At 60.0% G+C, this 22,734-nt stretch overlaps 1 protein-coding gene across 1 annotated transcript; it reads right to left on the bottom strand.

The window, feature by feature from the left end:
• Positions 1 to 1,921: 1,921 nt before the first annotated feature.
• GMEB2 (glucocorticoid modulatory element binding protein 2) lies at positions 1,922 to 22,226 on the bottom strand. The gene is made up of 9 exons (XM_049650456.1): positions 19,587 to 22,226; positions 16,099 to 16,196; positions 15,475 to 15,602; positions 10,685 to 10,788; positions 8,159 to 8,316; positions 5,943 to 6,014; positions 5,561 to 5,698; positions 5,219 to 5,341; positions 1,922 to 4,589 (listed from the first exon to the last, which is right to left on the bottom strand). Exons 1-9 carry the CDS (start codon positions 19,715 to 19,717, stop codon positions 3,931 to 3,933), a joined length of 1,611 nt encoding a protein of 536 aa, XP_049506413.1. The 5' UTR covers positions 19,718 to 22,226; the 3' UTR covers positions 1,922 to 3,930.
• Between the last annotated feature and the right edge of the window lie 508 nt (positions 22,227 to 22,734).

Here is a 22,734-nt window from a genome sequence, read left to right as displayed (position 1 = left end):
CCCAGCGGCCCTGCTCCCTGAAGGACACTTGGCTCCTGGATATCCGACACTCATTTGGAGAACGCCTACCGCCTACACATCACTCTTCCCGGTCCCCGAGTTCTTCTGCCGGCTACCCCTGATGTGTAACTCGGGGCTCGAGGCCCAGAAGACGCTTAGTAAGTACACGTGGAGGCACGCGCGTGCCGGCGGCGCCCTCTCCGGTCCGGGTCGGAGGGCGGCACTACATTCCCAGTGGACCCTCAGCCAGCCCCCAGGAAGGGAGGAGGGGGCCCTCTGTCCGCCCCACCGGCTGTGCCAAGAGGCTGCACTCGTGCCCTCTGACCCTCTACAATATGCTTGCAGGGATCACAGAAGGGAGGGCGCCCCGCGACCCCGGGAGGGTACAAGCTGAGTCAGAAGGGCCCGCCTTGGGCCTGCAGTGGGAGCCGCCCTCAGCTCCACAGACCCCTGTCGCCCAAGTCCCACCCTCTCTGGCCGCGACCCCCCCCCGCCCCCCGCCAGGGCCCGGCACCGGGTCCTGCTCCCCCGGCAGCCCTCCCTCCTCCCGGGGCGTGGGGAGCCAGCGCACGTGCATGGTGGGCCTCCCACACCCACAGTGAGCCAGAGAAGCCAAGCGGGGCTCGTTCCGTGCGACCCCCCAGTACATGCGGGAACTCTGGACGCAGAAACTGTGCTCTGCAAGTCGGGGCCCTCGCTCCCCCTGCTCCGGGCGCTGGGGGCAGAGGGTCCCCACCGGACACCCACCCTTCTGAGAGGTGGGGCGCGTCTCTGTGCAGCACATCAGGAGCTGACGGGTGTACCCGCCGCCCGTCCGGCTCACTGGGGCCCCTTCTCATGGGGTGTCTGCAGGCACACCTCACATCTGCTCAGGCGAGCCTCCCGAGACCCCACCCCTGAGATGCTTTCCTACCGCCCACTTTCCAGCAATGGGCTCTCCAGGCCACCTGAGCACGGACACCGCCCGGACCCCCTCTCGTCCTCTCTGCCCGTGGAGACGGCCGTGCCTCTCACTAGTATCCCCATGACAACTTTCACTCTGACACTTCTTGTCCAGGCGGGTCACAGGCCACGGGACACAGATCCACAAGCAGGAGCCTCCAAGCTCCACCACGCCCAATTAGCGGATGTCCCCGGGGCGGGCTCCCACACTGGCAACTCCACAACTGAGGACTGCCCTTCTGGGCTCGCGGTGCTCCTGCGGTCTCCCTGGAAGCGGGCCACTGCAGAGACCCCCGCGCCCCACGCCTCTCCACCAACGAGGGCGCGGAGGAGCCCTGGGCATGACGGGACGGGCTCCCCCTGAGAGGAGTGGGGAGCCTTCAAAGCATCTGTAGCGGGAGGCCTGGTGGTCAAGGGACCCCTAGGAAGGGCGGTGGAGGGCAAGAAACCAAGGACAGCAGACCCCACAGACGACTGCGGAGAACGCCTCGCTCCTGGGGAGCCCGCACGGGCCCTCCCTCTCCCAGCAAACGTCCCCAGCTGCCCGGCCGGAGCGCCCGACCAGGGCCAGGGAGCTCGGTCCACACCCCGGCCCTGCCACCCTCTCCTGGCTCCACCTTCTCCCACGTGAAAGCAGGGGTCAGGCGGGTCCACTTCAGCGTGGTGGCCCCGAACTCTCACCTCGGGAACCCCTCCCATGCAGGACCCCGAGGCCCGGGCAGGGGGGCTGCCGCAGCGACACCATGAGGTGAGCCTGACCGCCTTTGGGCGTGTGGATGTGCGCCACTGTCCGCGGCCCACCCACCGCTCAAGGACATCATCACGCCCCTTGGCCTCCAGTAAACTGCACGGGGAGGGTGGGGCGACGGGGAGGGCCCCCAGACCACCCTCTCAAAAGCAGGCGGCAGGCCGAGTGCGCCGTCTGCAGTGGGCACACGCCTGCGCGAACTTGACCCGCATCGTAAGAGTCGGACACAAATTACGAAAAATGTTTTTACTTTAAATCAAAGTACCAAGCAGATACTTGCAAAACAACGTACAAAGTAGAACCCGGATGCTTCCCTGCCCCAGGCACCGACCCTGCCCCCCAGAAGCAGCCTGCGGTTCTGGCCCCAGGGGACTGGAAGGCGCGCTCGCACCCTCCCGGGGTGGCACAGGTGCCAGGCAGGGGGAGGGGCTGCGGTCATTTCTGAAGCTCTGGTGTGAACTTCCCTCCAGTGCCCTGTGGTCTGAGAGCAGGGGTGGCAGCTTCAAAGGGGGCGGGTGCGCCCGACTTTGACAAAGGCTCGGAAAGCAAACCGTGGTCTTATCAGCCACATAGTTTCCTGTATGGTCTGAGCTGGTGCAGACGGGCAGGACTAGCTGGGCTGTGCCCACACCCGCGGGGTCACACTGCCGAAGGCGTCAGGACTCAGTGGAGAGGAGTGTAGACACCAGCTGACCCATGACAACAACAAACTCGTTCGCAACAGAAAGAAAACGGAAAAAGACCACCCCAGTGGCTTGACTCGGGGGCCAAGACCCGCTCAGGTAGTACTGGGGCACCTGACAGATGGAAGGACGGACAAACAACCCAGTTCCCTTCAAAGCACAAAGTGGGGCAGTGGCTTGTCTCTGGAGTTCCCCCCTGCCTTCCCCTAGAGAAGGAAGGGTCTTCAGCAGGCAAAAGATCTGGAGGGCTGGGGGGCAGGGGGGGCACGGGAACCTGCCACTTGAAGGCTCGGGCCTGCCGTGGGGCCCTGATGGAGAGGGCGCCAGGCCTCCAGGGGACCCCTGCCTGGTCCTCCTCCTGGGTCTCAAACAGACCTGCTGACAGCCCATGGTGGCCGTGGCCGTGCCTGTGGGCAGTCTGGGCCTCCCAAGTGCCCTCAGGCACCAGTGTCAGCCAGCAGGGGGCCAGGGAGTCCCAGGGAGCCCAGGGGCCAAGCTGTCACGGTGGCCCCACCAGCGGACTGAGCACAGGGGTCGATACTAAGCCCCCACAAATCTTCCTCCGCCCCTGACTTATTCTGTTTGCAGCCTACCACCCCCCCACCCCCTCCCCCAGGGACCAAAGCCCCAGGGGCACAGCCACCGTCACACTCCCCTGGGGTGGGCCTGCTGGTGCTGACAGCTCACAGCAGGAACCACGAGCACAGTCGCCCGCGGGCCATCCCTATGGTCCTGTACAAAACACTCTGGAACCCAGAGCGAACTCGGGAAGCCTAGGCACTCAGCATTGTTTAGTTTGAAAATGCTATAAATTTGACTCTTGCAAGAAGCCTACTAAACAATTCACTTAAAAACACCCACAGTGCGTGTGCAACGGCCCCTGGTGCTGAGCACCTGCCGGGCAGAGGGAGGTGGGGGTACTGCCCCGTTCTCACCCCAAGGCAGATGGCAAACTCAAGCTGTCAGGGCCCTGGGTCCACACTCCAGTCCCAGCCCCCCCACCCCCCACCCCGAGACCGGGGCCACGCGCAGACCCGCAGCAGCACCCACGCCGTCCCGGAGACAGGGGGACAGGGTGCCAGGCCACACTAAACCTACAGAAAACTGTGGGAAGAAACCAAATCCATAGGATCCATGGGTTTCCACACTTGGGGACGGTTCCCAAGACATGTGTTAGCGACACCCCCTCCCCCAGCCGGCTCCGGCCCACCCAGGGGCCCCTCGCACCCACAGAGTCCGCACCCCACTCCCCGGCTCTGCCTCCTCATCCTCTCTGACCGGCTCCTCATCAGGCCTGACGTGTCAACAGTATCAACAAGCAACAGATGGAAAAATGTATTTCCCAAGAAAGAAGGGGGAGGAGGCTCCGAGCGGAGGGCTGACCGCACAGGTCTGTTGTGTTCGATCCCTTTTTCTCGCCGTCTGTTTTGGTGTTTCCTCTCTTTGGTTCAGCCCGACGTGGCCCGCAGGGCGCCGGCACCGTGCTCCCGCCCGGCCGCAGCCTGAGGAGAGGCGGCTGGCCCTGTGCCCACGGCGGGCCTCGTCCTCCACCCACGTCTACTTGTGCTCACGGCCTTCCGCCATGGCGGCCACCTCGATGGTGGCAGTGTGCTCCTCGGGGCCTGAGGCGGCCACGGCGCTCTCGACGGCCCCTGTGGGCACTGTCACGATGGTGCTGCCCCCGGGCGACACCTGGGCCACGTTCTGCAGGGTGGGGCCCAGGCCAGGCAGGGTGAGCAGCTGTAGGGGGCTCACCACCTTGACCACAGTGCTGCCGTCCTGCATGGCGGCCGTGCTCAGGACCGTGAGGCTGGACGCGTCCGGGTGGATCTCCACCGTGCTGGGGAAGGTGGCACCCGACGAGGCCAGCACCGTGTAGCCCCCGAGCAGCGGCGAGGCTGGCGAGCCGGCGGGAGCAGCCTGCGTGGGCCCCTTGCCCAGCGCAGGGGACGGCAGGGCGGACACTACTTTGCCGAGCGGCACGCCGGTCAGCTGGGAGACTGGCACGCCGGGGCTGAGGGCGATCTGGGCAGACTGGGTGAGCACCTGCGAGGCGATGGCGGCCGGCCCGGACGTGGCCCTCGCGAGCCGCGGCCGCTTCGCGGGGGGCGGCAGGGAGACGGGCGTGAGTGTCATAAGCACGTTGCTGAGGTGCTGAGATTTGTGCTTGAGTTCCTTGGCTCGACGTCGGTGCTCATCACACTGCTGTTCCAGGGCTGCGGGAGGACAGGGACAGAGCGTCACCGTGGGGATGGGGGGGGCGGCAAGCCTAACGGGGGGATGGGAGCATCACTGCAGGGACACGGTACGCAGAGCAGGGACAGGGAGGGAACAGAGTGTCAGACCACACACACCCTGACCAGGGGCCTGTGCGGACACCACAGTGATGCTCTGTCCCTGCCCCACCCCACCCCGCCTCCCACAGTGACATTCTCTGTGGGGCCTCCACTGACTGCCCCTCCGAGCTGCCGGACGAGGGGACAGACCTTCCCCATCCTAACCCTCCAAACTTCGTAATCTCTGCGCGAAAGGTCTTGTGACACGGTAGGATAAAAAGCAGGTCAACACCCACACATAAGCTCCCCAAGTGTAGACGCCGAGGGAGACCCGGAAAGACAGGCACAAATGTCAGAGGTGACTCTTAATCACCGCCCCCCTGCCTAGTTCTCCCCGTAAACAGCCGTGTGTTGAATTCCACACGCTCCGGCCCCGCGTCACGGCTTCCCTGCATGACAGCGCGAGGCTCTGCTGGTCTTTCCCGACTCCCCGGCTCTGCCTCAGGCTCTCGGGCTCTCCCACAGTCCCTATCTGGGGCTAGGGATGGCCGGGCGGCCACGGGACGCACCTGCCAGGTCCCGGGCGTACTGCTCCCGGGAGCGGTCCATCTGGCACTTGTGGCTGGCCAGCACCTTCTTCACCAGGTCCAGCATGCCAAAGTTCTGCACGATGTTGTTGAGGAGGACGGCATCTTAAAGGGCAGGGCGAGCACACGCTGAGAACGGGGCCTGGCCTGACAGAGGAGTCCCAGGGACACACGGCGTCCCGCACACGGCCCTCTTCCGCCACCAGATGCCCAACCACGGTGAAGCGGGGGCAGGCTGCATATCTGGCACCCTGAGGCCACCAAGCACTGCCCTCCCCCCACCCCCGCAGAGTGGAAGATGCCAGGCAGACACAAGCCCCTTACCTCGGAGCTGCAGGGGAGGGTCCTGGACCCGCTGCTGCAGGCCCTTCATGGTCTCCATCAGCTCCTGGTGGAACTCATGGATGACCTCATCCAGCAGACCAGCATCCTTGAGCCCTCGCCAGAAGGAAAATGTGTCATCTGTGGGGGGCGGAGGGCTCAGAAGAACGCACAGAGCAGCCCCTGCGGGCCTCTAACCACAAGCAGGGGCAGAGAGCTGCGGATCAGGGGCCGAGGCCCTGCAGGCAGTGCTCTGAGCTCCACACCGGCACCTCCTCCAGGAGGCCCTCCAGCCCGCCTGCACCCCTCCCAGGGCTGCCCTGCATGCGCCGCCGCCCCCACACTGCCACCCACCAGGAGCCCGCCTGCCGAGCAGGACCCGTACCTGCGATGGCCGTGGTCCAGTCACCGGGGTCCTCACAGGTCTCTATGGTGATGGTAGCGGGAGACCCGTTCACTGCAACCCAGACGGAGCCACAGTGAGCCTTGCCTGACAACGAGAGGCCCTCCCAACCCGCCATCGAAACGCCAGCTCTGAATCTCCCCCTCGCACCAATTTTCACAGAATCCGCAAACACGTGTACCTGCCTGTTAAACTTCTTAATCGCGGATGTCTCCAAACGCACACGACCAAGAAAGAGCTAAGTAAGCCTCCCTGACCCCATCGCCAGCTTCCGCGACTGCCCACATTCTGCTCTTCTGGCGGCATTTACGCCCTTACCAGCACCCCCAAGGCCCTCGACACGGCCCTGCACCTCCCTGGGTCAGGAGATGTGGGACTTTGAGAGGGACCCGCGCCGCCCACACTGGCGCACCCTCTGGTTCGGTTCTGGGGCCCGCACAGCTGCGCACACAGCTGGCGCTTGGCCGCGTGGGGCTGCCTGTGACAGAGGCCTGGCTTCACACAGACCTGTGGCCTAAGGCCGAGGCTGCGTCAGCTCCCCAGCCTCACGCAGGCCTCTTCTACGACCAACAAAGATGTCCCGCTAGGGAATATCACATGCTTAGAATAATTTGGGGCATAAATGGATCTTTTCCACAGTCTGGATGATACACAACCTTTGACTAATCACACCGCTGGCTCAGGCTGAACAAACCACCACATGGGTGAGTCACAAAGAGCCACAGACGGGCCTGTCCCAACCGTCAGGCGATGACAGGGTTCAAAGAGCTAAATCTCAACTAAACCCGACGTTGCCTGCCCGGGACACTGTGGTTTTGCCTGGAGCGCTCAGAGCCTGGTCCTTTCCTGGAGACGAGATCACTCACCCTGGCTGACTTTCATGAGGCAGAGCAGACCGTCTGGACCCACAACCCCACCGCCTCGTAGCAGCCTTATTCTCGTGAGAGCTACTGGCCCACCAGCAGTGGGGAGAGGGCTGGGCTGGGACTCAGGCCATCCCCACGCTGCACCGTGCTATCCGAGAAGCCAGACCGGGCCCAGCCTGGGGCTGTGCCCAGAAAAAAGCCGAAGACCCGAGGCCCCACATCGTTGCAAACCGGAGCCACCGGAGCCTCTGACCACCAGCACCGACGTGTTCCTGGAGCTGCCAGGAAGGACTCTGCAGTCTGGCCAGCCCGTCGGGAGTCAACAACAGCCTCACCATTGCCCCGGGCCTCTCCCACCGTGCTCCCAACATCCCTCAACGGGCCACCGTCTTGTCTGGCGACGAGGACGGCCCCTGGCCACATGGCAGCACACACAGCCCGACCCCGTAGAGAGACAAGGTAGGGACAAGGCAGGTGACCTCACTGGAGGGGCAACCCCAGGCAATTCTCACCAGGCCACAGCACAGGGGACTAGGGACCTAATTCACTCTAACTTCAGCATCAAAAACAATTTCTTCCCAACAGCTAGAAGGCCTCCAGCGAATACTTAGTCCATCCACAGGGCACAGCTGCAGGCGTCAACGTGGAAGGTCACGGACACATCAGTCAAGACCCAAGTTGCGGGAAACACGCACGTGAGCAGAGTGCCAGAGGCTACGGGCTGTGCAGCCCCAGGGGGTGAGGTGGGAGGCTGGGCCGGCCACGTGGGGGCACCCCTGAACCGGTCGGGGCTGGTGACGGGCACTGGACACCTGTGCTACTGTACTTCACAGGCTTTTCCACAAGTGAGTCATCGTATTTTATAACGAAGATGGCTGAACAAGAAAAAGTACCTGAATCTTGTCAACGAAAAGGGCAACTCAGCTAGCCTCTCTCAGGGAGGAAGGGGGCGGTGCTGACAGCGTGGGCCCGGAGGGACTAGCCGAGCTGGGGAGGGGAAGGCCAGGCTGCCCTGCCCAGGAGCGGGTGTGCAGAGGCCCACCTCCGTGGGACGGCCGGAGTGGGACTGGATCAAATCGCCGGCAAGAACAAAGCCTCTGAGGGGCACCTGGCTGGCCCAGTAGGTTGAGCGTCTGTCTGACTCTTGGTTTTGGCTGAGGTCACGATCTCGCAGTTCATGAGCTAGAGCCCCGCATCAGGCTGCATGGACAGCACAGAGCCTGCCTGGGGTTCTCTCTCCCTCTGTCTCTGCCCCTCCCCTGCTCGTTCTTTCTCCAAAGTCAAACATAAAAAAGAGAAAGAACAGAACAAAGCCTCTGTGCCAGTGCGTACCATCGGCCGTGGCGGGTGTGAGTGGAATGTACTCGGCGGAGGTGGGGCTGCTCAGTGACACGCGGGCGCCCGAGAGGTCGATCTTGGTGCTGCGGCAGGTGTTGGAGCAGACCTTGTCGTGCTGATAGAAGTCCAGCTCCCCGGAGTCCATGATCTTCCTGTGGCAAAGGAGACCAGAGACTGAGGACGCGGCCAGGGCTCCAAGGGTGCGGCTGGACCCGAAGGGGACCTCACTGATGTCCCTTGACCCGGCTCAAGTGTCCTCAGGTCCTGGAGGCAAGGAAGCGAAAGCTCGGCCCGGGGGCAGGTCCCAGGAGGGGCAGGTAAACTGGCCAACTGAGGACACGCCCCCACCAGGTGGGCGGTAGGCGCCACTGAGGCTCCAGACAGGCCTCTCCGACACCCTCCAGCCAAAATTCTGTTAGCCAGCGTGGGGACTGCCTGCCGCAGAAGTGGAAGGTCCGTGGGGACCGCCACCCTGCTGCCTGGTGCCCAGGAAGAGAGAGGAGGGCCCCGCAGGCAGGCATCCCGGAGATGCCCACTCAAGCAGGGTGGGGCTGGGCCCTCCAGGGATGTTCCGCTGCCCACTGGCCCCGGGGCAGCACCCACGGCTACCAAAAGTGCTGACAGTGCACCCACAAGGTGACCGTGAGGCAGAAGAGATGCTCAGGAGCGGCCCGGCCCCGTGCACGCACAACAGGGCAGGGCGGTGCGAGCACCTCTGGCTTCTCGCTGCGCACTCGAGGCAGCTCCCTCCCCAGCCTCGGTTTTCTCAGGAGAGCACAGCATGTCCCCCACCTGCCAGGGACAGCCGTCCCAGGGAGGCCCTTACTACGGCCTCTCTGAAGGGCCTGGGTTTAAGTTTGGGGATGTCTCGACTCACCCGCCTCAACCTGTGAGAGGGTGAGGTGCCTCCACGGGACCTCTGCACTGCTGGGCCTTTGACAGCGTGCCTGACTTCAAGGCTTGCAGATGACCCAGGGCGCACCTCCCCCCGGGGCCTCTTCCAAGGAAATAGCCCGTGGCCTTCTCACAGCTGGGCCACCGCGATGCTTTCTAGAAAGTCAGGGGCTCGCTCAATGGACAGGGTGTAGAGGAGAGTCATGAGCGCTGAAGGAAGGGACCCGGGGCCAAGTGCAAGGGTGCGAAGCGGCAGGCCCACTGGGTCTCTGGCCGCCCGGACGGTGGTTCCCGGGCAGACTGAACAGGGCGGCGGTCCAGGACTCAGCAGAGGCTACAGGCAGTCCCATGGCAGCAAACACAGCTGACACAGCTTCTCCCCGAGAGTAAACACGTGAAGGCGAGCAGCCCCTTCAGCAGCAGAGTGACCCAGTCCAGCTATCCCAGACACTGTCCCAGACAGCAGCGGCCCCCAGACAGGAGGGGCTGTGTGGCGAGCACAGGTGGGGGTGCGAACAGCCAGCAGAGGTGGCCTTGGCCCCATCAGGCGGGGTGAGTTTGTTACCGCCCAAGCAGGAAATAGGAAACACGAATACTGGGGATCTACATTCTTGGGGGACAAACTTACAGCCTAGACTCTGTCCTCAGGGTTCTGAGAAGGGGCACCACCATTCCCGTTTCATGGTGACAGGCAGGGGACAGAAGTCCATTGGGGACGGGTCACACACACCCAGGGTGGCCGGCAGAGCGGGCACTGGCCTCGCAGCTGCCTGAGAACTGGCCCACACAAACGAGCAAAAGGCCCCTTGGGGGACTGAGGCACAAACTCCAATCCTCTCCTTTCTGGGACTCGATGTCACTGAAGGAGCGGAGAGCCAGCCCAAACCCTCCTCCAGATTCCTGATTAACCCTAAAGGGAAAAGGAGGTCTAGGAGCAAGGGAGACCTGACCAAGAGCACACCGCCATTGACAGGCAGGCACGGGTGCCAACCCAGCACAACCTCATCCAATGACAGGAAAGGTCAGGGAGCTACACGAAGACCGACACGTGGCCCCCGAACTCAGGTGTGGTCTAGACGGGATCCCTGGAGGCAGGCCGGCCAGGCCAGCAAGGGACGATCGGCCAGACGGACATGAACCACGGGTCAGAGACACAGGCCCCTGATCAAGCGTGCCCAGAGACACAGGAGTACCTCCTCTGTCATGGCAGCACACAGGGAGGCGGTGCGGGGACAGCAAACTGACACAACAAACCCACAGGCCTGAAAGCCACGTGCAGGCAGGGATTGGGCCGGTGCTGTCCCTGGGCACCGCCGGGTCTCATCCTGTTTACAATGTGCCTCAGCTTAAAAAGCTCAAAACCCAGGGCACCCAGGTAGCTCAGTCGGTTAAGCATCCGACTCCTGATTTCAGCTCAGGTCATGATCTCAGGGTTTGTGAGTTCAAGCCCTGTGTCGGGCTCTGAGCTAACGGCACAGAGCCTGTTTCTCTCTTCCTCTCTCTCTTTCTCTCTCTCTCAAAATGAATAGACTTTAAAAAAAAAAAAAAAAAAAGCTCAAAAACCAGCAAAAGAGCAGCGGAAAGACAGCTGGCGGGTTTGCGCTCCGGCCCCACGCAGGCCCTCACCTGAGCATGATGCCGTTCATCCGGATGGCCCTCTTCCAGTCCTTCAGTGTGGACTTGCCAGCCAGGTGCACAAACTCCTTTGGGCTGATCACGTGCTCGTCATACTGTGGAGGGAAGCGCAGCAGAGCAGGGTCAGGACGACCTGGGGTGGCCCACCTCCCCGGCCCGACCCTCTGCCACAGCCCAGCCGCAACGGGCACAGGGGGACAGGGCGGTGGTGTGGCTCCGTGGCCGCTGGCTTGCTCTCCGTCTGACAGTTAGGTCTCAACCAGCCGCGATCTCGACCCGGCGGGGAAAGAACAATTCAGGGGCTGGGGCGGGGAGCTGGCCTCCGGCCGCCCCCGAGCCTGGGGAGGAAGCTGGGGGCCTGGGCCCTCAAAGGAGAGCTCAGAGAGGCAGTCCCCTCCAGATGGGACTCCGCAAACCCACTTGTGCGTGATTTGTTCCAGTAATAACGTATACACGCGTGACACGAAAATGATACAAGACGGGGTGCAGGGGGAGGTGTGAACTGTTGCCCTCCTCCCACCCCGGCCCACCCTCCTCCTGGAGCACATGTCCCTCACACTGGTGCACACACATCCACTTCAATGTCAGGGTTCTGGGGCCAGTGTCACCCAGGGTCGGAGCTCAGGTGGCCTGAGAAGCTAAAATATCTTATTCAATCTTGTTAAGCAAGCAATTCTTGGAACCAAAAAAGTCAGAATAAAACTGCATTTACTCAGGAAACAAGCAGGCAGGAGAGAGGGGGGTCACCGGGTGTCGGCAGAGGTGGAAACGGAGGTGCCGCTGGGCCTCCGCTGCTGTCTGGGCTCAGGCCTGGCCGGGAGCAGCCTGCGCATCCTGCTGGGAGCACAGAGCACCGAGCATCTCCGGCAGACTCAGGGCAGACTGGGGTCACGGCCAGTGCAAGCCGCCTGGGGCCCCCTGCCGATGGGAGGGGTTCTCTGAACTTCCGGAGCATCTGCACACTTCCTTCCACCGAGTCCAGGAAGCCACTCGGCCCCTCACCCAGCCGGTCGGGGAGATGGGCTGCGAGCCCAGGCAGCAGAGTCAGAATACCTCTCGGCCGCTGCCCAAGCCGGCAGGAAGCCCACGCTGGGCTGGGCCGAGCCTCTGCCCGACGCCTCCCACCCCCTGGACAAGACACCACCTCTGTCCCCCTACCAGGCGTGATGCCCTCTCCCCCCTCCCCCGGGCGTGACATCAGCTCTGCCCCCCCATCAGGCGTGATGCCCTCTCTCCCCTCCCCCCAGGCCTGACATCAGCTCTGCCCTCTCCCCAGGTGGGACACCACTGCCCCCTCCACCACCCCACACGACGCCATCTGGGGCCACGGTCTCTGGCCCACCCTGGCCTCACCCACCGGTCCACCTCTCCCGGGTCTCGCCTTTCCTCCGCTCTCGCCTCCACACGCTGCCTTTGCTCCTCTCCTGCCACCGTCTGGGCTGACCGGCACGGGCAGGCTTCCCGAGTTTTGTCCGCCAGTTGGCAGATCGCACGCCACTCTGAGGGTGGGTGCTGCGCCCACCTGCGCTGTCAGAGTCAGGAGCCCGCTGGCCCCACTGCCAGGCAGCCATGTTTTCTCTGTTTTCGGTCTTCCTGCAATGTGTCGTCAGAGCAGGAGACACGCTTGTGCTCGGATCACCCACACGTCTCTACATCCTTCGCTCGTCACACCCTCTCGCACCTAAGGACCCCCACGTGGAGTCGCTTTCCTTCTGCCTGAAGCACACTTCCCAGGACACCCTTCAGCGAAGCCTCGCTCGTGGCAAACGCAATCTCGGCGCAAACAGACGTTTCGTCCCCTCCAGTTTTTAAAGAGGATTCCGCCGTGCGCAGCTCTTCTCCCTCACGCAGGACGCAGGACGCAGTGCCACCGCCCTCCGGCCACTCTGGGGACTTCCAGGAGCTCGGCCGCCAGCAGACTCTTGCTCCTGAGTAACCGTCTGCTCTCGGCTCTTCCGGGGTCTTCTCTGTGTCTCAGTCTGCAGTTCCATTACGATGCTATCTGTGCTAAACAGGTTTTGGTTTCTAACTTATTTTGCTATTATTTTGAACTTACAGAGTAAACGGAAAACTAGCACGAAGAATGTGCATCTGCTCCTCCCAGGTTCCCCAACCCCCCCACCTGAACTTTCTGCCCCTGCTTCTCGTCCACTCCCCTCCACACTGTCGGCGGGGGGAACTGTCGGCTCAGGTCCTTGTTCTGAGTTCCGCAACTATTTCCTAAGAAAAAAGGTTCTGCTAGGGAAGCACCACTCCCCAGATCAGGAAATTGCCACTAATATTTAGTATCTAACTGGGTGGCTTGGTCGGTTAAGCGTCCGGCTCTCGTTGTGGCTCAGGTCATGATCTCACAGTTTGTGGGTTCAAGCCCCGAGCTGGACTCTGTGCTGACAGCTCGGAGACTGCTTGGGATGCTCTCTCTCTCCCTCTCTCCCTGCCCCTCCCCTATTCATGCGTGCACACTCTCTCTCTTTAAAAATAAACATTAAGGGGCGCCTGGGTGGCTCAGTCGGTTAAGCATCCGACTTTGGCTCAGGTCACGATCTCGCGGTCCGTGAGTTCGAGCCCCGCGTCAGGCTCTGTGCTGACAGCTCAGAGCCTGGATCCTGTTTCAGATTCTGTGTCTCCCTCTCTCTCTGACCCTCCCCCATTCATGGTCTGTCTCTCTCTGTCTCAAAAATAAATAAACGTTAAAAAAATAAATAAATAAATAAATAAACAAACATTAAAAACCGTACACACACACACACTTGTAATCCAACCAACAGGCAACACGCAGAGTTCACAAACTGCCCCAGTAACAGCCTTTGTAGCAATTTATCCTAAGGCACCACCCTGCCCAGACGTCACACCACACCTGCTTCCTGAACAGCCTGCCTTCATCTTCCTGCCCTCGACATTTCTGAAGTACATACGTGAATTTTTTGTGGACTGTCTGTCCCTCATGTCTATTCATGAGTAGATCCAAGTTATGGATTTCTGGTGGGAATACCAGAGAATTACTGCCCATTCGATCAGGAGCCCTGTGACGGAGGTCCCCTCACTTGGTGAATGAGCCACCTGCCAGGCTTCCCGTGCGGAGTTGCTATTTTTCCTCTACAGTGAGCACCCAATTGATGGGGGCTATCCTGAGACTGGCAAACACCCTAACTGGCTCTCAGCAGCCAGTCTGGGCAGACAGTCTTGGGGCTGAGGCTCCATCCATTTCCACGTCTGTTAGCAGGCATCCCAACACGAGGGCTTCGCTTCTATTTATCTGACATAAACACCATAAAACATACTGCAATAAATACAGACTTACAGACTCTTATCTTGAGTTATAATTCAGACTATCATTAATTATCTCGCTGTTAAATTGTCCCAGATGGAGCCAGGCCTTTGAGTTGGCATCCACAGCTGTTTGAAATTTGGTTGTTTTTTTGTATTCATTTAGTGTGGGATCTGTTAAATCTCTTGGACTGTGGACTGCGATCTTTCTTCTATCGTGAAAGCTCTCAGACCCTTCTTCTTGCCTTCCAGAATTCAACCGATGTATCAACTTTTCTTGAGACTCTATTCCCTCTTTATTTATCTGGATTGTATTCTGGATAACTTCCTTACTCCTACCTTCCAGTTCACGAATTATCTCTTCAACTGTGTCTAATCTGCTGCAAAAGCTACCCACTAAAGTTTCTATTTTGTTTCATTCCTAGTTTGTTTTTCTAAGTACGTTAATGCTTTTCTCATGTCCGAGCCTCTCTTCCATTTCTTGAGATAAATTAAACCTCATTTAATGTTCCACGTCTCAAAATTCCGACACCTGAAGTGTCTGTGGGTCCCGGCCTGTCCATGGTCTCTGGGCATGCTCGCTTGGGTGCTTGTCTCCCTGCAAACTCAGTTTCACTTGTTTCAGCGAGCTGTTCCTCCCCAGAGACTTCGCTGAAATTACTCAAAACCTCCAATAAAGACAAGTTTTTCCAAATTCCAAAAGGGAGTTTTCATTTGCTTCTGTATGATTCCTGGGGGAGCTACCAGTCACTTACAATTTTCAGACCGTATGGTCCCAATGTGAATGCTCCTCAAGAGGGTCCCTCTTTCCCTCAGTGCTAAGATGGGGGGCAGGAGGTCCCTGTCCCAGGGACAGAGGGGGGCCGGGGGCATGTTATTAGTGGTTTGCCCCAACACCGAGGGGAGAACCCCTGAAAAGTAACAGTATTCCAGGGGACAATCCCTGCCCCCCACCCACACAGCTGAGGGGAGCACTGGGCCCTACAGGGCGGAGGCGGTCAGTGTGAGGCCAAGGCTCTGCAGGCCGAAGCTGGAGTGACGCTCTGCCTCCCTCCACAGCCCCACCTATACTCAGTGCCTCGGCTGGAGTATTCCATCCATTTGTGCCAGCTTGAGGAAGCATCTGGAAGACGCTTTAGCACACACCTCATTCAACCTGCCAATAAGACAGCTCCCCCCTAGGCGACTGTGGCGCCCCCAGCGTGAGCACGGCCACTTCCCCAGCCTCTCCCCACGGCTGCGCTACAGAAACAAGGAGTCAGTACCTCCTGGTGGTTTCCCCTATGACCGCAGCAACAATCCTGTCTGTCCTTGAGGGCTTATGCCTGCTCCTCTGTTCTCCTGAGCATATGGGACCGCCGCCTTCTGCGCCACACACGGCACGGGTCACGCCCCCGCCCCTCCAACCCCAGCGGGGTCTTCCTTTGTTTGCTTCAAGGCTGCTGTGCCGCGAGGGCCTCCCTCCCCTGCAGCCTGGCACACGTGTCTGCGTCCTGGCTACGTCGGAGCCTCACCTGAACACACTTCACATTGATGCCCGGACACACAAACTTCCTCCAGATCAGGTTGGCCCTGCTGTCCCCGCAGGTAATGGGGTACACGATTTCAGCCTCCAGGCCCTCCTCCTCTTCAGCCACCTTCACTTCTCACAAGGTGCATCGACAGGGAAAGGGGAAAGACAAAATCAGTTACAACCTCTCCAAAGTACCTCCTGCAAAAGCACAACAGCCGCCACACAAACACCAGACATTAAGGTCCGGGGGGGACTGCGACAGGCCCAGGTGGGCAGCGACATCACTCATCAGTCCCTCCGGGGTTAGAGTTTCAGGCAAAGTCACAAAAAGCGATTTTATGATAGTAACGTGAAGATAATCATGTTCGAGTGTGGTTCAACTGAAGAGCCACTTAAGGAAATAAAATCAAGCTTTACTTGGAATCGTTCTAGAGAAACTGATTCCGTTCTGAAGACTTCTGAGGCCTTTGGCTATTTGCTGCCGGTCACAACGGCAGGGGCCTCCGCCCCCCATGGCTGGGAGGACTCTCGGGCAGGAGGGCCCCTCACGATCAGAGGACTGTCGTCAGGCAAACCCTCTCCTGACCCGTCTGCGGGCACAGAGGCGGGAAGGCAGGCTCCCTACCTAACACGGCCTCCTTGAGCTGCGAGGATGCTGTGAACGCGGCCGCGGCAGCCGCCGCTGCATTTTCCGTCTCCATACTGTCTTCCGCCAGGTCGCCCCTAGGAGGGAGGGACACGTCAGCTGGCCCCAAAGACAGCGTGCCTGGCGCACCGTCTGCCGGCACGCCGCCCCTTCCCTGAGGCGCCGCAGGGTCTCAGCAGTGGCTGTACCGGTCAGGGACCCTGCGGTGACGGTCACTGTGCTGCTGCCCCAAGCGGGCATTTCCCCGAGTGTCCCCGGGGCCACCGGCAGGGCACATCTGTGGAGGCAATAACACCTAAGTGGGAATTTTAAATCTCCTCTTCTTTCTTTAATAAAGCTGTTTATTTCTATTCTAATGACTTCACGCGGTTACAGAAACTGTCAAGAAACGCGGGAGAAAGAAAGAAAAAAGGATGGCCCACAGCTGCCCTCACGTTCCACCACACAACTTGCGTGCAGATCAAATGCACGAGGAAGCGCAAACCACAGGAGCGTTAAACGCAGAAGAAAAGGAATTAAACGGTTTGAAAGCGGTGAAGGATTTTCTCAAATACAAAACCCCAGGAATAAAAGGGAAGGTAAGTTTCCCTTTAAAAAATGCAGATAAAAACTTTTTGTGGGGAGGAGGGGGGAAACACCACGAACAATTTTTTTTTTTACAGAGAGAACCAGGGGAAAGGACGCAAGGACAGACAGCTTGTTTCCTGCTGTTATCTAAGGAACCCTCAGATTGCCACGACGGCATCCGAGGAAAACAGGCCACGAGCTGGAGCAGAGACCCCGACCCGAGGGGTATGCGTGCAGCATACTCGAGCCGGGCCCACCTGCACAGCAGGGCCTGGGAAGCCAGCCGGGGGCCTGCACGGGGCTCCCCTCCAGGGCGGTGCACACCCTTCTCCACACACGGGCCCCGTCGGGAACGGCTCCCGGACGCCCGCGCCCTCCCCTGGCCCGGAACCCACGTGGCCGCTCTCACCCCCCCAGGGTCTCAGTCAACACTCCTGACTCAAATGCCCCCAGCCCTCCTTCCTCCCACAGGGTCGGACGGCCACCCCTGCGCTCTCCTCTCCCCGCCTCTCTGCACATGCACCTGTTCCCGGCCAGGCCCCCCCGAGAGCAGCACGCCGACGCTGGGGCCCCCACTCCCCTTTCGGCCCACGGCGCCCAGTCAAAGCCACTCTGCGTCTCCGAGACCTCACTCCACCTCCCGCCGGGTCAGGACGAGAGCTGACGAGAGCAGACTCAGAGTCCGTGGTCTGGGGCCTACGAGGAGCGGCTCGTACGTGAAGCATCACACGGACGGGACACCGGCGCTCCTACCAGGACACACCAATTCAGGGCAAGTGTCTTTCCAAGCCAGAGTCTGGAAGCAGGAAGGACAACATCCAAACAGGGAGCAGGCCCCTCCACACAGGAGAACCGGGACCGTCCCCCAGAGAGAGCGAGGAAGGAGAGGGAGGCAGGGAAGCGCCAGCCCCGGAGAGCTCGGCGTGCCACACGCAGAGCGGTGGCCCACCGCGGGCCACGTGCACATACAGCAGGCCACCCACAGGGGCCACCCTGGGGAAACCCAGCCGTCCGGCCCCCACCACGACCAACTGTGCCCTGCTCTGTGCCCACCCACCGCACACACCCCGCGGGCAGGAATCTTTAGTTGGCAAAGTCATTGGCGTTTGTCGTTCAAATTTCATTTGAAAAACGTCCACCTCACTTAGAGCAAATGTTCGTGGGAATGGCTGGCTATCTACAAAATGCTACTCGCTTCTTCCCAGCGTGGCCCACGTGCCCGTTGCCGGGGCAGAGCGGCGGGTGGGTGGCAGGCCCAGCGGCCTTCCCTAAGCGAGGGGCACTCCCAAGCTCTCCCCCAAACACCCGGCCCACAAAGCAGTTAACTGGCCCTTCACCCCACCCTTTTCTAAACACACAGCAAGGGTGAATCTCGGCTTCCATGCAGTAGGGTAGAGGGTAAAATCTGCCACAGGAAAAGAAGAGAAATATGTTTAGGTCCCTTGAGATAAACCTGCCTCCGCTGGGGCGTGGGGTTTCCTCCCCCAGGGAGAAGCCACATGCGGCCCCTCCTTTCCTCCGTAAATGACCAACCATTTGGTCATCTGGGCCCCTGGAGGGGGGGGGGGGGGGGACACGAAGCCGGGCTTGACCTGGACCAGAGCACCTCGGCGAGAATGGCCGTGGGTGAGGGCTCCTTACAGCATCCAGGGCGCCTGGCCCGGGGGAGGCAGCTCAGCCTTCCCCAAGTGAGTGTCCGCTCCTGACACGGGCCGTCCTGAATCCAAGGGAGGGGGCTCGGGCGCCGCCTCCTGCTGGGGAGGGCAGGTCACTACAGGGCACGTGGACGAGAAGCGGTGGTGTCGCCGTCTGGAAACCTGCCCTCACCGCCTGCCCGCAGCTGGGACACGGACCACGTAAACACTGACCAGAGTAAACGCGAGAACGCAGGCAGGAAATCCAACAGGAAGGCCCTGCGCTTCCAGACACAGTTAGACCCTCTGTCAGTGAAGCCCTGAGTATCTGGACACGGAACCCAGCAAGCCGCCAAGAGCCGGCCCTCCCTCCATCCCATCTGCAGGACGGTGGGTGACAAAGGCCCGGTCTGGTTTCAGCCCCGACGCTACGCGAGTGAGGCCGGAAGAGTCTCCAGGCCCGGTCCGTAAGGTGGCCGTGCAGAGCAACGGAAACACAAGCATCCTCTGTGCCAGCGACGGGAGTCGGCGCTCAGGTCAGGTCCTGGGTCCAGAACCTTCCTCTCAAAAGTTCTGTCGGGCAGGGAAAAGGCCACGGCTCACCCCTGCCGCAGCGTGGCACCGACGTCAGTCTGAACGGGTCACACACCGCAGAGCGGACACCGACAGCAGGCCTGCCCCAGCCCGGGTCCCTCTGGCAGGAAGCACGAGGGGGCCACCAGTCCCCCCCCCCCCCGACCCCCGGGTGACCTGCTCCTGTATGTCAGCCCTTCCAGAGGGGGCAGGGGTGACAGAAGGCACACAGGCAGGAGCCATTCTGCCCCACGAGGCAGCTCCCTCAAGTCAGACGTGAACTTTCTTGCCGATGGCTACTCTCTGCACATCTGCCACGAGAGAGGAGGAGGAAAAGACAGTTTCGTGGGGTATGTCAAGAAACTCACTGGCTCTTCAACCTCATTTTGCAAAAACAGTTCCCAGTTGTTCCCACTGTCCACCTTCTCGAAAGCCACATGACCACGCGTCTCCAGAAACGAGAACCACGTGACCGTGCTGACGCAGGAGGAAAAGGCAAAGGTAAAGCGCTGTCCCTGCCTCCTGGCTGATGTGAGGGCTCCGCTTCTCCTCCGACTCTCTACTCACACTGACACGCGAGTCCGGTTTGGAAGCAGTCAGTCCGGGAAACTCCGGACGCCCCCGCCCTCACGTGATGCCCAAGGCACCCACCAGGGCCCGAGCGGCCCTCAAAGGACAGAGGCCCTGTCTCACCCGTGAGGAGCCAGGTTGGTCGTCACCAGCACAGTCTTCACCTCCTCCACGCCGCTGCCATCCACCGCGGTGTCCGGCGTCGTCACCACCACCACCTCCTCCATGTGGACGCTCACATCCGGGGTTGCCATGGCTCAGCAGGAGACGACGCCGGGACCGACACGGTCCTTCGCCAGGGTCCCAAGCCCTAGAGGAAACCACAAGGCAGGGCACGGCGTCTCAGGTGGTCTCTGTGTCTGCACAGCGGAGCTCACAGCACCTCCAAGAGCCCCCCTTCGGTCCGGGCCCGCTAGTTTGGGACAGAAGTGACAACAAGAGGGCTCCTCCAGGGCAGAGGAACAGCACGGCCACAATCCCTGAGCAGGATGCAGGGAGCCGGCACGCGCTGGCCCAAAAACCCCACGGTCACACAGCAGGGGCCAGGGCAGGAGACCAGGACCCAAGTGGACTCCTGTGGACGGGAGTCCCCCCGGCCCCAGTCCAGAGGCAGCCTGCATTCCAGAACTGCGCACAGTAAGTATCTGGGGACAAGTCCAGTCTCCAGTCTGCAGAAATGGAAGGGAAACCCACACAAGACAGAAAAGGGAGAAGGGCCTTGCTCTTATTATTACTTTTGCTGCTACAGGCTCTGCCTTCAGGCCAGCCCCAGTCCCTGCTAAAACTGTGATGCGAGTAGCCCAGCAGCTCCTAAAGCGCTGAGGGCCTAGAGGCACACTGGTCCAAGGGCTGGGGGACCCCACTTCTCTCCTGCCCCCATGCTGACGCTTGCCCAAGGCAGACCCTGTGCTGAGGTTTCACAGCACTGAGGACACACGAGAGCCACAGGTCTCTGGTCGGAGGAAGGGGACCCTGGGGTCAGAGTGTCGGGGAGGCTGTGCAGAGTAGGGAGGTGTGGAAAGGGTGCCTGTCTGCGAGGGGGCCTGACCCGAAGTGGCACACCCAGGGTTTCGAGAACTGACTTACACGTCAGCTCCAAAGAGCACAGCACAGGCTCTGAAGACAGAGCTGATGTGAGGACGCTGCCCACAGAAGGAGCTCACAACCTGCAGCCTGAGCCTGACCAGGTCGCTTTCCTGCTGCTACAGAAATGTAACATTCTCTCTGAGTTAAACAAGACCCAGAGCCTCACAACACAAGACTCAGAGCATCCAGGATACAATCCAAAATTTTCTGACATAAAAAGAAGCAGGAGGGGCGCCTGGCTGGCTCAGTCAGTTAAGCATCAGACTTCAGCTCAGGTCATGGTCTCGCAGTTCGTGACTTCTAGCCCCACGTCGGGCTCTGTGCTGACGGCTCGGAGCCTGGAGCCTGCTTCAGATTCTGTGTCTCCCTCTCTCTCTGCCCCCTGCTCGCTCGTGTTCTGTCTCTCTCTGTCTCTCAAAAATAAATAAACGTAAAATATAAAAAAATGAAAAAAAAAAAAAAGAAAGAAACAGGAAAGTCTGGCCAATTCTCCAGAGAAAAAAATAATCCAAAAAAGCCCAGTCTGAAATGAATCGTCAGAGCCTTTAAAGCAGCTGGTGCACCAGGCTTCAGGAATGAAGCCAGATATTCTGGAAACAAACAGAAAGATAGGAAGTCTCAGCACAGGAACAGGAGTTACAGCCAAATGGAGATCTGAGAATTAGAAACATAATAACAACAGAAATACAAAACTCGCTGGATGGACCCACTATCAGAATAGAGACAGGAGAAGACGGAGGCAGAACAATGAAATGAACAGAGCCCAACAGAAACTACCCAAGCTGGCCCACAGGAACAAGGTGGAAAAACAGAAGGAGCAGAGCCCAGGGAACGTGGAAGCGTAGAAGACAGCTGGGCATCTGCAGCACGGAAGCCCCAGAAGGAAAGAAGAGAACAGCGTGAAGCTGGAGAGATGGTGTGAAGAAATAACACCCGACCGCTTCCCCGGTTGAGTGAAAGGTTAAACATGCGCGTTCAAGTAGCCCGGCAAATGTCCGACAGGATGAGCTCGAAGAAATCCGTGCCCAGATGGCAGTCACACTGCTGAAAACCAAAGTAAGAACGTTTGAAAAGCAGCCGGGCAAAAAAGGACGCACGACCTGTCGAGAGCGACCCAAGGGGCCACAGGGCGCTCCCGGAAAGCCACGGGCCAGCGGGCAGGGGCGCGTACACCGTGCTGGCAGAGAGCTGTCCGCCAGGGTTCTGCCAGAGTGAAAGGATCCTCCAGAAATAAAGGCAAAACAGAGACGTTTTCAGCTGAAGGAAACGTAAGAGAATTGGTCACGAGGAGACCTGCTCCAAAGGAGCCGTTCTGCAGACAGAAGGGAAATTCTACAGAGAAATCCCGTAACTTCGAGAATGAGAAAAGACCAACGGAAACGGTGACTATCTGGGGAAATACACACTACACTACGTTCTTTACACGACAGCTCGAAAGCAAACACTCCGCACCGTCTGGCGGGACTCGCGACGCGCATGACAAGTAACACGCAGCACGCACGAGGGGATGGTGGGGTAGGGGGCTTCTCCGTCCCACCTGAAGCGGGGAAATGCTGCTCGAAGCACGCTGTGAAAAACCGAGTCCTTCAAAAGGTGAACAGAGAAACACATGGTTCGGTTTATGTTCCGAACGACAGAATATTACTCGGAGGTAAAAGCAAATGAGCTATGAAGACACACAAAGACACGCAGGACCTTCCTGCACGCTGCTAAGCCAAAGAAGCCAGTCTGAGAGGGCCACACTGGGGAGACAGTGAAAAGATCAGCGGCTGCCAGAGGTGTGCGGGAGAGAGGGTTAAAGGTGACGCACGGGGGACTTGAGGGCAGTGAAAACACGCTGTATCGCTGTATCGGTGGCTCGGTGGCTACATGACGTTATACATTTGCCAAAACCTCACAGCACGTACGACACCGAGGTGAACCTAACGTAAACCCTAGACCACGGCGGTCCTGATTCCGATGTGTCCGTGTAAGTTCACCCTTCGTCAAACACGCACGGCTCCGAGGGAGACGATGTGCTGTGCCACGGGGTCCTGGGGCAGGGTCTCCAGGGACGGGACCTGAAGGCCGTCTTCACAACGCCTTTTAGCCAGGAAAGCTGCCACAATGAATTCATTGACACCAACAGACTTCCTCCCCGTCTCTAAAATGTAACTTCTGTGTTCTAGATTTCAGCTTTGAAACC

Source organism: Panthera uncia (genome assembly GCF_023721935.1).
Source record: "Panthera uncia isolate 11264 chromosome A3 unlocalized genomic scaffold, Puncia_PCG_1.0 HiC_scaffold_11, whole genome shotgun sequence".
Lineage (NCBI taxonomy): Eukaryota > Metazoa > Chordata > Mammalia > Carnivora > Felidae > Panthera > Panthera uncia.
The sequence above is the reverse complement of the archived record's forward strand: the minus strand, read 5'-3'. Positions and strand labels throughout refer to the sequence as shown.